Source organism: Panulirus ornatus, chromosome 1 (assembly GCF_036320965.1).
Source record: "Panulirus ornatus isolate Po-2019 chromosome 1, ASM3632096v1, whole genome shotgun sequence".
NCBI lineage: Eukaryota > Metazoa > Arthropoda > Malacostraca > Decapoda > Palinuridae > Panulirus > Panulirus ornatus.
In genome coordinates, this window is record NC_092224.1 from 28299463 (window position 1) to 28313112 (window position 13650).

The 13650-nt window shown below is 40.9% G+C and overlaps 1 protein-coding gene across 6 annotated transcripts in view; it reads left to right on the top strand.

Moving 5' to 3' along the window:
- The window catches only part of LOC139766419 (rho GTPase-activating protein 21-A-like), an 842055-nt gene that overhangs the window by 551048 nt on the left and 277357 nt on the right, over window positions 1–13650 (top strand). For all 6 annotated transcript variants that reach the window (XM_071695368.1, XM_071695121.1, XM_071695281.1 and 3 more), the window contains one exon: window positions 1687–1807. Coding sequence is in view for 4 of the 6 variants with exons in the window: in XM_071695121.1 (XP_071551222.1) it covers window positions 1687–1807 (121 nt within the window). In the remaining 2 variants the exon portion in view is untranslated. The remainder of the gene's footprint in view (window positions 1–1686; window positions 1808–13650) is intronic.

The window sequence follows — 13650 nt, forward strand, 5'->3', positions numbered from 1 at the left end:
CCTCCGCTCTTGTGATTGGTCCTGGAGTGTGATGATCATTTCATGACACATTTCTCAGTTGATTACTGAACCTTATGTGATCGCTTTTGTGTTACTTCTATGGCCCACGAGGAAGTGATTTATCGACGGAATTTTGTAGCTTACGTTATGAAAAGTAGAGATGGCAGCACTTGAGAGTGAAAGCTGTTATGTCTTCCTCAAAAGAGACGCATCTTCAACTCACCCTCAGCAAATACATCTTCATTCTGCCCTCGACAGAATCAACATCACTTTACCCCGGACAAAGGCAGGGGGTGAGGCGCTGAGTTTTAGAATGTGAAAGAAAAATATGAATAAACTTGTGAAGGAAAATATACTCAAAAACATGGCTTTCCTTCCTTCTGGGGAAAGAATAGAGATAGAGAGAGATTTAATGTATTTTATTTTCTTGTGTGATTATCATTTGTGAGTTACGGGGAGAGAGTTTTACAGTCATGTTGCCCCGTCTCTTAACCTTGTACCATGTCTATACGCCTACGTAGCGCGCGCACACACACACACACACACACACACACACACACACACACACACACACATCACCTTAAGCCAGGTGTGTGTGTGTGTGTGTGTGTGTGTGTGTGTGTGTGTGTGTGTGTGTGTGTGTGTGTGTCACTTGATCGTATATATGATGGAGTGATTGTGATAACAGTAGGTTAGGTTTGTACTGTGTCCCTTGTTGTTATATATTGTATGTACCTGGCAGCTTGTAACTGTGTCGTGTATACAGTTCAGGGAGACATATGGAGATGAAATTTGTATTATTTTTGTTGACGTGGAGTTTATCTATTGTTGTTGGATGAAACGAGATAATGTGTTGTTGTATGAGAGGACGTAATGTGTTCTTGTTGTTAGTAATGTATGAAGATAGGTAACGTTGTCGGAAAAGTAGGTTGTTGTGTGGAGTCAATATATATATATATATATATTGTTTTTGTTGTTTTATGAAGGAAAGGTAATGTTGTTGTTGTTTTATAAAGGGAAGGTAATGTTGTTGTTGTTTTATAAAGGGAAGGTAATGTTGTTGTTGTTTTATAAAGGGAAGGTAATGTTGTTGTTGTTTTATGAAGGGAAGGTAATGTTTTATAAAGGGAAGGTAATGTTGTTTTATAAAGGGAAGGTAATGTTGTTGTTGTTTTATGAAGGGAAGGTAATGTTTTATAAAGGGAAGGTAATGTTGTTTTATAAAGGGAAGGTAATGTTGTTGTTGTTTTATGAAGGGAAGGTAATGTTTTATAAAGGGAAGGTAATGTTGTTTTATAAAGGGAAGGTAATGTTGTTGTTGTTTTATGAAGGGAAGGTAATGTTGTTGTTGTTTTATGAAGGGAAGGTAATGTTGTTGATGTTTTATGAAGGGAAGGTAATGTTGTTGTTGTTTTATAAAGGGAAGGTAATGTTGTTGTTGTTTTATGAAGGGAAGGTAATGTTGTTGTTGTTTTATGAAGGGAAGGTAATGTTGTTGTTGTTTTATAAAGGGAAGGTAATGTTGTTGTTGTTTTATGAAGGGAAGGTAATGTTGTTGTTGTTTTATGAAGGGAAGGTAATGTTGTTGTTGTTTTATAAAGGGAAGGTAATGTTGTTTTATGAAGGGAAGGTAATGTTGTTGTTGTTTATGAAGGGAAGGTAATGTTGTTGTTGTCTGTGTTTCAGGAGCTGCTGGGCGAGCATGGGGCAGCCTCGGCACCGCTCTCCTCCCTCGACCCTCTGGACACCATCTTCGTCAAGCACGTGAGGCCCGTCTCGCCAGCCCACCTGGCCGGCCTCAGGACAGGTAAGATAAACACACACACACACACACACACACACACACACACACACACACACACACACACAGGGTAACCTGTGGGACGGGCAGTGGTCAGGTACTGTCGGCTCTCACAACCGAGAGGTTCCTGGCTCATTTCCTGGGCAAAGCGAGTCAGATGGAGGCAGTCTCCTCACTCCCTTTAGTCCCTCTTGACCTAGCGGTCAGTAGGTACCTGGGTGTTAGTGGACTGCTGTGGGTCGCATCTTAGGTGGTGGTCAGCAGGCTGTGTCTAGGGGCAGGTGCTCATCAAAATGAATGGCAAGGGGAAAGGTCCGCTTAGACTACATCTGTTGGATCATTGTAATGTTCAAGAGGTGAGGCCCCTCTAGCGTAAAACTCCTTCCCCGTACAGTACCAATAGGTAACTACACACACACACACACACACACACACACACACACACATACACGGGGGAGTAGGTGTGGTGCAGCGGGCCCGGTGTGTGTGTGTGTGTGTGTGTGTGGGGCGCTCGGCCACAAACATGGTAGGTGTTGACACACACTCCACGATAAATCCTCCACTTATGAATGGCGTGTTATCTTGCCTGCTGCAGATGGCGTTACCCCCGCCTGGCCTCCGACCCACTTGTTGCTTGTACTCACAAGTCAGCTTGTCAAGGTGAGTTAGTATAATTACTTTATCTACCAGCGCCACACATGCTGTGGCCTGAAGCAGACATGACTGGCACTTGAACAAACTCGAGTGTCTGGAGTTATGAGACTGTGTGAGTGAGCGTGGGGCGAGGTACAGAGCTGGGGGGGGTGTGAGGGAACTGCGTGATCATGGCGGAGATACAAGCATAAGACGCGATGGGTCAAGTGATATTGAGATGTAAGTAGCATAGAAGTAAGGAAACATAGGCGGGGTGCACGACCCATGTCTTCAGTAAGGAGATACAGACACGGTACAGGAAGCATAGTCTGTATCTACGTCAGTGGACGATAGAATGATATATGAGTTGGGTTATACACACAGGAGAGCCTGACGGTCCGATTAAGACTGATCACAGCTCCAACGGACGTGTCTGTGGTGGCCTGTGGCGAGAAAGAAAGAAAATAGTTGTTGATAGTGGGACAGAGTGAGTCATAAATATTAACGTTAGGTATGTATTTGAATTACTATCTTGATGAGGATCGATGGTCGAGGGAAACGGTTAGGAACTGGTGGAAAATGTTAGGGGAGTTGGTTTGCCCTCTCGTCGGATGCTCCCTGGCTCGCTATTGTCATGTTAGTAATGGGTTAAATACTGATGCTCTCGTCGTACTCCTCCCTGATGTCAGTGCTGTCATTATATGTGTGTTTCATGAATCCTTGATCAGTAGGTGGGATATTGGAGTGGTTTATGCCGGTTACCCCTGGCAAATTTCTTGTAGCGACCAGGCTCATCGTGTGAGCGGAAGCGCAAAAGGATTACAGGGTTCACAAAGGGGTCTTAGACCAGACCCCAGTGAGTTAATATTCCATAGATTAGTACAAAGGTGGCTCATTACATATGCTTCATTACATACATTACATAGTCTTTCATATGGTAAGCTTTCCCTGCTAGATGCAGAAAATGGATACAAACTCAAGATATTAGTTATCCTCTGTCAACAATAACGTGTTGTGACATTCCCTGTAGGGTTTGTTTTCACCTGGTCTTAATAGCCTATGTTGTCTCACACTGTAAGAAATACACGCCAGCCTACGTAGTATGTGAGGCCCAGTACTGTCCCCCCGGTCCCTGTATTGTTAGGAGAGGAGGAGGAGGAGGAGGTCTAACTCGGTAATGACATGCTTCCTGGCACCCTGACCTTGGGGTCTTGCCCACCTACCCCCAGGGGATCACGATTTGAAAAGAACAGATAACAGTCGTCAGCCTCAACCAGCTTTCACCATCCATTTTTTTTTGGTTCGCGTGGATTCTTTGAGGATGTGCTCAAGTGACCTTATAAGCAGTCCCCTTCATCACCAAGGACGAAGACTGTGTCGCTCTCTTCATTCAAGGAGAGAAAAAGATAGAGATGATAAAGACGTCAGCCCTTTGTAAACATCATGAGAAGAAAAACACAGGCCATAATGCATAAGTCGTGTCGAGAGACGTCAGACGTGAAGGAGAAAAAAAAAAGAAAAAGGTTTTAAAGGGTATAAGCTGTGTGGATTGTGCTTTGTATTGACTCCAACCAGTTTATTAGAAACGTTTTTAAATTGCGGGTGTGACGTTAGCTGCTCGAGCAAATCCATCTTTACGAATAAGATAAGATAGTGTGACTGCGCTCTGTCGTGGTCTGATTATTTCATATATATATATATATATATATATATATATATATATATATATATATATATATATATATGTATTTATATCCCTGGGGATAGGGGAGAAAGAATACTTCCCACGTGTTCCCTGCGTGTCGTAGAAGGCGACTAAAAGGGGAGGGAGCGGGGGGCTGGAAATCCTCCCCTCTCATCATTTTTTTTTTTTTTTAATTTTCCAAAAGAAGGAACAGAGAAGGGGGCCAGGTGAGGATATTCCCTCAAAGGCCCAGTCCTCTGTTCTAAACGCTACCTCGCTAACGCGGGAATGGCGAATAGTATGAAAGAAAGAATATATATATTAAATTTGCAAGAGGTCACAGTGGTGCGCGTGATTAAGTATATTTCGGATGTTTATTATCTTTCTCTTAGTGACATCAGTACCTTGCAGAAACTAAATGTATTTGTGCACAGATGGAAACAACACGGCACTGTGGTTGTCTTCAGTGGTGTTTACAGTCGTTGCGCGAATTGACTCGTAATCTATTTATCAGAAGCAGATATGATAATTGTTTCCTTCCCTCTATTGTCAGCGTTGCCTCAAGCTATGGTTGGTTGTTTGGGCTTTTAAGCCTGTCAGCTGCCAGGGTCATTATGGCCGTCACCATCGAGTTGCGTCCACCAGCCGAAAGATCTTTGAACACCTTCGTCAGGTGTTGAGGATGACCCCAAAGCCGTAGGCTCTCTCTCTCTCACTATATAGCTCATGGGTACATTTAAGAGGGTGGGACTGGGAACATCCCCTTCGTGGTGTCGCACTCTCGAAGAGTTCACAATAATCAATTTTACCTTTGACGTAAACTGGTCACATCCTGTGTGATATATAGTCTGGGATCCTTGTAAGGAGATGGACACGCCAAATTCAGCAAGTTGGGGAGGAGGAACTCCTGCTCATCTTTTGGGAATGTCAAGACCTGCGAGTCACCGAAAGCAGCGTTGAGTTATTTGGTTAAACAATTCATGTGGTTCTCCCTCGAAGAGAGCCATGAAGGCGAGGAGGTAGCTGCCCCACGTATTATTTTACCCTCTGAGTCTGTTAACTCAAGCATGGTCAGGAGGTTCGATCTAAACGTATTAGAAATTCAGGAATTAGGGTTCAAAATGGTACGATTGTGCTTCCATTCGGTTGGTTAACAACTCCTGCTGCACCACATGCATCACTGTCCTCCTCACCTGGGGAGGTACACACGATGAGAAGAGCATCTAATCACTCTTTCGTGTGAGGTTGTATGACACCGAGGATGAAGGAGTTTGAGAAATGCCCAATAGGTCTGGCGTCACATTGGTAGCCTTGCTTTCGTCATTTTGTATACAATATGTCGAGTGCTAGCGACATTTCCTGTCATTTGTCATAATGATTGTTGTACTGATATCATATTTCGATGGAAAGAATAATAGAATGGGGCTACCGTAATTTGATGTTAGGGACTGTGCCTCACGTTCACGCTCGCCTTATCCTTACCGAAACAGATTCGAATTGATCATTTCGAAATTCATTGGACGAAAGATTGATAGGAGAAAGAAAAGAAAAAGTCAAGTAGTTTGATTTGCGACATTGTAAGCAGGAATGGTAAATATAGAGGACATTTACTGTCATTATCGAACTAAGGCATATTATGTGGAGGTTAAATGTTAAGTATCTTGCTCACTAAGCTATACAGCTGTGCTGTGATTGTACAAGTGTGAGTAGCTATTTATACAAAATTTTTGCAGCCCGATTAAGATTGCCTCAGTTGGCCTTCACTGTTGTAGGGGTAAGCGGGTAGACTTTGGATGAGTCTTTGTATTCTGTGAACTTAATTTCGGAATTTTATTTATCTTTGGTGGACCTTGTCGTGGATGTTCTGCGGAAATGTTTACGTTTATGCTTATGAAATGTAACGGTCTGGAAAAGAGACCCGAAACATCAGAAGGCAGAAGGGATATGAGAGAGAGAGAGAGAGAGAGAGAGAGAGAGAGAGAGAGAGAGAGAGAGAGAGAGAGAGAGAGAGAGAGAGAGAGAGAGAGAGGCTAGCTTTAGGGAAAACGTCTTCGTTTTCTTTGCCGTCAGGCGGCGACTTTGGCTGGCTCAGTAGTGTGTTGTTGTGTAATGGATTGATTGTCCGCTCGTGTCTGCATGCCGCCACACGCCTTCCTCTGTATGGTACAACAAAACTTAGTATCACGTGACAAGGTGGGAGCCTGATTGTACAAGAACGCACGCAGTGAGTTGGCTGCATCTTGCATGAAGCGTCCATATTGTGAAATGGAATACGTGGCAGTTTTTCTTGCAATATTACCGTCATATTATATTTGACTCATTATAAGATAAGATTTAGATGATGAATACAGATCTGGGATTACAATGTAGTTTGGTTCGTCTTTATAATTTTTCAATAAACAGTTAAATGAAGACAAAATTTTAAAGTAATATCTAATCATTTGCATCGCATTTATGGGCATCTGTCGGTAACTGAGGGCTTTATTGTATATTTTCCATGATTATTACAAGTATAGAAGTGTTTGACTATGTTATGTTTCTGTTTTGAAATAAAATAAATTTTGAGCTGAAAGATACACTGAACTATTACCTGCAGTTTTTGGTATTTTACTCAGAAAAATAGATTTCCTTCAAAACCTCATTATAAGATAAAATTTAGATGCTGAATGCAAATCCATTGTTAAAATATCGTTTGGTCGCATTCATGACTTTTGAATAAGCTGTCAAATGAAGAATATTTTCAATTAAGATCTGATCATTTGCATCGTATTTACTGGGTATCTATTAGTATCTCAGTGTATTATTATATATTTGCCATGATTATTTCAAGTATAGAAGTGTTTTGATATATCATGTTTCTATTTTGAAATAAAAAGTATTTTGAGCAGAAAAATACCCTGGACTATTACCTGCAATTTTTGGTATTTTTCTCAGAAAAATAGATTTCCATGAAAACCTCATTATAACATAAGATTTAGATGCTGAATACAAATATGGGCTTGAAATATCGTTTAGTCGTCTTTATGACCTTCAAATAAGCTGTCAATTAAGAACATTTTAAAGTAAGCTCTGATCATTTGCATCGTATTTACTGGGTATCTGTCGGTAATTCAGAGTATTATTATATATTTTCCATGATTATTACAAGTATAGAAGTGTTTGAATATGTTATGTTTCTATTTTGAAATAAAAAGTTTTTCGAGCTGAAAAATACCCTGGACTATTTATTACCTGCAATTTTTGGTATTTTTCTCAGAAAAATAGATTTCCTTCAAAACCTCATTATAAGATAGAATTTAGATGCTGAATACAAATCCATTGTTAAAATATCGTTTGGTCGCATTCATGACTTTTAAATAAGCTGTCAATTGAAGAATATTTTCAATTAAGATCTGATCATTTGCATCGTATTTACTGGATATCTATCGGTAACTCAAAGTATTATTATATGTTTTCCATGATTATGTCAAGTATAGAAGTGTTTGAATATGCAGGATCAGAGGAGGGATTTATCGTATGCTAAAGATATCCTGAAAAGCTTGATTGATGCGACAACAACTTTCTGGTTAGAGTTACGAAAAATTATTTAGTGAAATCATTGTGTTTTAACTGGCTCCAAAATGTTTACGCAATTCAGACTGTTTTAGGTATGACTGTATCTGACCTAGGAGCAATAACGTCCCATGTGATATATGACGATTGGATTTAAAGATAACATTAATGAACGCGCGCATGTTCAAGGAAATTCAAAGCCTTTTACGGAAGATAGAAGTGGTGCTAAAACGTCAGAGAATTAACGATAGAAGGGGAATGATAACCGAAAAATTATATCGAAGTGGAAATATTGCCTTTGGAAGAAGGTCTGTTCGTTGCTGTTAGGAAAGACATGAGAAGGAGTAAAGAGTTCCAAAGCTTAAGAGGAGTGAGGGAAGAAGCAGACGTGGCAGCGGCCCATCCTTGAGCTGCCAGGGTCATTATACTTTACACAGAGACTCTTGTCTGACTTACTACGTGTAACAACACTCGATATTCTGTCGTTTATTAATTGTATTTAAATAACTTTTCCATAGTTTCAGGCGAGCGGTGGAGTAATGCATTGTGGTAATGATGATGAATAGATAAATAGATAGATTAAGGTGTACTGAATTTAGGCAGCCATTCTGCCGAAGATGCACAGATGTTACGGAACGCGGAGGTCATGATTGTAACTAGTTAACTAATCATAAAAGAGGTGGGGCTGGATATTTCCACACTTTGGATAAGCAGGTGATTGAGGTATATCTACATGGTCAAGGTGGCAGAAATACAGGAATGTTTATCTCGTAAATCCTATGGTTTATCTTTTGCCAATGTGTATTTCGCCTCATCATGTTCAGTACTACTTACTGAAGAGTGAATTTGAGTCTATTATGATAAGAATGCTGAGAGATTGTTTGGGGGTGGTCGCATTTTGGTGTTTTGTTTAGCTGTTTTTTTGTTCCAGGAACTTTGGCTGGCATTTGAGATGCAGTAAGTCCGGCAGGGTGGCTGTTTGTTGAATTGTGGTGCGGTGTGGGCAGGCCACTGAGAGCTGTGGTGGGTGTGGCAGACCGTTGAGAGCTGTTGTGGGGGTGTTGAACTTTGGTTGGGGTGTGGCAAGCCGTGCTCACCAATGCCTCAGTTCACTGTGTTAATCAGTTATCCAAGTTTTCCTTTCCGTTAACAACTTATGTAGACAGTGTGCGGATGAAGGCATTGTGTCTCGCCTGTGTCCACGAGTGTATAAATGTACACATCGCCCAGTATAGAATGCTTTCAGTATAAAGAAAAACTTTGATATTATTTAACTAAGTCCTGCCTATAGGTTTTAATGGATTTTTTCTCTGATAATCAAGATGATGTAATAAAAGAATTGAAGGGTAGACAGTAGATATACTTATTGCACATCTGTGAGACTTTATTTTGAGTCATGGTAGGGATTACATTTCCCCATATTACTTAAAAGCGACCAGTGTCCTAGCGAAGTAGGACGGGTTTAAAAAGGACTTTCCACCCACATCGATCTGGAACAAATTTGTCCGAAGAAATAATGTCGAGAACAGCAACTGCTGCCTGCAGCCCTCTCTGTTGAAGAGGATACGTGATCAGCCACAACCTAAGACGTTATAACATTATATAAGATATGGAAGAGAACTTGTGTTTGGGTAATGTGCTGCTGTAACAGTTTATCAAATAATGCATTACCGTCACAATCCAGACCTTGATCAATGCATTGCCGTCATAGTCCAGATCTTAGTTAATGCATTACCGTCACAATCCAGATCATAATTGATGCACTACCGTCATAGTCCAGACCTTAGTTAATGCATTACCGTCACAGTTCACCGCTCATTCTGCTACCGTTACAGTCTGGAGAGCATAGTTAATGCCTTACCGTCAGGCCAGCGCTTAAGAACAGATTACCCAGACTCACAGTCAAAGGAATGTGGGCTCCGGACGCCCAGGAGTATTGCAGTGTGATTAAGAGCCGCCAGACCCCAACAGAATAAAACCCGTGTTATGTTGGTGGTGCAGAGCGGATATTGGGTCAGCGGCCGCTGGGTACTGTAGCATCTAGTGCACGAGATACTGTAGAACTCTTAGAACTTACTCTTTCTGAAGACAGTGAACTCACTCGTTTTGACAACGGCATGTTAATTTGCGTTGGTACCTTTATCATGCTGTGGAAATCCTGAAGAAACAGATTGTCTTCATTGAATATCAGTTTAAGCATATTGCTAGTAAGGAAAGTCTCTGTTTGAAGGCTTTAGAAACACCATTAGTATAGTGACTTTTTAATGTTCAGTTGAAAGTATGATTAACAAGAAGGGATATGCAGTAAGCCATTACATTACACGGATTAATAGAGAAACAAGTTGTGGTGATCCTAGACAAAATAACTAGGAACAGTTTTGTTAGTGGACTAAATCAACACACTTCTGTAAGCCAGACCTGGAAAGGTATTGACGGAATCATTGGAAAGAAATGCAAGCAAGTGTTTCATCCCAACCCACTGGAAAAAGCGAACGAATTAATCACTGAAAGGGCTCTATATACTTCTAGCTATAACATGCTGTCATCTAAGACTAGGGACGTTCTGTACGACAAATCCGAAGAAAGAGAAGATCTTACCAATTCTTGCAAAGCACGCAACATGGGGAATGTGATGTGCCATTGATGGAGTTTGTTCTTGATGCGTAATAGTTGTTGTGCCACTGGTCATTTACCCACCTCGTGGATCAACAGCATGATTGTACCAATACCTAATCGCAATCCACTTGATGAATGTTGCCCTATCTCCCTGACGAGTTGCATATCCAAAATTTTTGAGAGGATGTTGCTCAACAGGCCACTATACAGAATCAAAGAACTTATGTCACTCAATATTTATCAGTGATTTCACACGTGGCAAAAGTGTACACAACTGCATCACTACTTTCCTGATAGTTCATGTGGACAGACGTCAGACGTACACCACATTTATTGACCTAAAAAGCTGTACTTAACATTGTCAATAGGCAAGTTGTTTTGTATGAGTTAACAGAAAAGAACTTAGATAGCCGGTTCCTACACTGGATACTCGGCTGTCTCTGTAATAGAAGGTCTTCTGTGGTGTTTCAAGGCTACAGAAGTGAAGTTTAAAGACAATCTACTTGGCACTTCTTAAGGTGGAGTACTTGGCCACATCTTGTTTAGTGTATTAATCATACATCACTGAAATCAATTTCAGAACGTCCCAGGAATATCACTATTAGCTATGCTGATGATATTCATGTACAGGAGCGGTCCATCTAAACTGAAAATTGGTGAGAAATACCTTTGACTGTGTCTCCTCCTTTAGATATCTTGGTTTCTCAGTTCTGTGCTCTGCAGCTGGTGTACAACACCTGGATCGACAAAGTACAGACTCAGTGCCCTTAGAGGTGTTGCAAGATGCAGTCCTAATTATGGTGCAAATATCAGAATTTTTCAAATAATGAACAAGGCTTAATTAATGTAAAGGTCTCTGATAGATCACCACGCATCAGCTTTAGTCCTACTTGATTGCCCGAGGTCCGCTAAAGCACGCAACATGCGGAAAGAACTTGTTTGTTATTCTTAGAAATAACGACAGAATACTTGAAATCAGTCTTATGGTAGGACTGAGACTTCTGCGTGATGATCCAGATAGTGTTGTCCAACCACGAGGCACGAGGGAATCTAAATGGATAAAGGGATCCAACTAACAGCCAATTACGTGAAAGTGTTTGGAGTACAAGATTTGTATAAGATCAGGAAGCAACAGCATTTCCTGCTGTCCTGGCAGATAATTGCATTTTAACATCACTATACCCACTTATCCACCCAAAAACCTAATTACTTACAATCTTCACATTCAACAGACTCCAGACTGAAAATAACACAGCCTAGTGCATATATAATGACGGCCCTATCAACTCTGCCACTGTGTGGAGAGGTAGCGCTGCCATTGTAATCGGTCTGACCCAATGGTATTGTTAGAATAAACACTTGTGCATCTACCCTACCAACTCAGCTGTTGTGCATCTACCCTACAAACTCAGCTGTTGTGCATCTACCCTACAAACTCAGTTGTTGAGCATCTACCCTACAAACTCAATTGTTGTGCATCTACTCTACAAACTCAATTGTAGTGCATCTACCCTGCAAACTCAGTTGTTGTGCATCTACCCTACAAACTCAATTGTTGTGCATCTACCCTGCAAACTCAGTTGTTGTGCATCTACCCTACAAACTCAAATGTTGTGCATCTACCCTGCAAACTCAGTTGTTGTGCATCTACCCTACAAACTCAAATGTTGTGCATCTACCCTGCAAACTCAGTTGTTGTGCATCTACCCTGCAGACTCAGTTGTTGTGCATCTACCCTACAAACTCAGTTGTTGTGCATCTACCCTGCAAACTCAATTGTTGTGCATCTACCCTACAAACTCAATTGTTGTGCATCTACCCTACAAACTCAAATGTTGTGCATCTACCCTACAAACTCAGTTGTTGTGCATCTACCCTACAAACTCAATTATCTGCCATACTTATCGCTCTAGAGCTGGTAGAAATCACTGCCACAGATAGTTTAATTATCTCTATGAGATCAGAATGTAACATATTAGTCTACGAAGCCAGAAACAACTATTCAAACATTAATAGTCAAAGGATTTGAATGGTTATGTATTCCCTCTCATGTATGCTTCCATGAGCATGACAGAGGTGATGCTTTAGCCAAACTTGCATTGAGTTGTCAGTCACAAGCCTCTAAACTGTATCTAGAAAGGAATGAACAATACTCTTTGAACAAGTATACGAGGTCAGATAAACACATGTAGAAACATTTTCACCTCAATGAAGCGTGCAAAGTAGAACATGTATATGGAGAAAGTAATAAGATGATGCAATGTTTCGAGCACGGCTTGGCAGTAGAGGTACTGTTGGCGCTTTGGCCTAACTGGAGATGGTACTCATGTGAGTTGTATAAACACTGTAGCCAAAGATTCGGACACAACCTAGAACGCTTATGTCCTGAATGAGAGAAAAAGAGAATAGAACGTTTTAGGGATGCGTCTAGACTCTAGATCAGGGCTATTCATATTCAGTTGGCGGCCTGCGGGCCAGATCCGGCCCGTAAGTGGTTTTTCATTGGCCCTTTGACAGACTCAGAAGAATTAGAATAAATCGATGAAATTATTTACTTATTTAAGTGCTTACGAAATTTTTACGTAAATAGATTTTTTATCGTCACCAACATATATTGATTAGGTAAATGAAGCATGTGATCAATTGCAATAATGAATGAAATGTTGAGAGAAAAAATGGAAGTAAGATAAATGTATGGACCTTCCATTAATTTGAGTTTCATAATCCGATCCTACTCCAAAAGTAATTGAATATCCCTGGTCGAGACAAACCATCCTGGGTGTGCTCCATGACCCGCTAGCATGCTCCCCCCTCGACTGCCTATCTTCCTCGACCTCTTGAGTTCGAATACTTTTGCGAACTTCTCCGGTTCCTGCGGTGGGTCTTTTGGTCCAGAGATTATACAGCAACACCTTGTGTTGTTTAGGCCACTAGTAACACGGTGGAGGTAACAAGTGGCCGGCCATTTATTTTTTTTTTTCCAACGACCTTAATTAACACCATGTTCAGCAATCACCCTGTTTAGTCAGTTCATCCTATCCAGCGATCGAAATGTAGCAACTAGAGTTTCGTTGTTTCGTCACTTGTATCTTATCCAAAAAGAGAGAGAAGACCTTATACATCTGGGCGTCCCAAGACTCCTCAACACCTTGCCAGCCACCATCAGAAAGAGCATTGGATCCGCTGTAGAGAGACGATCAAGAGTGCATTAGACAAGTACCTACAAAGTGTACATTTTAATAATGAAACGCCATGTACTGATGACTTTTGGGGATATATCGTATTTTCGTAGCAGTACAAAATGAAAGTTTCTCGAGTTCTGTCCATTTGATCGTAAGATTTTTATCACAACACTTACTGCCTT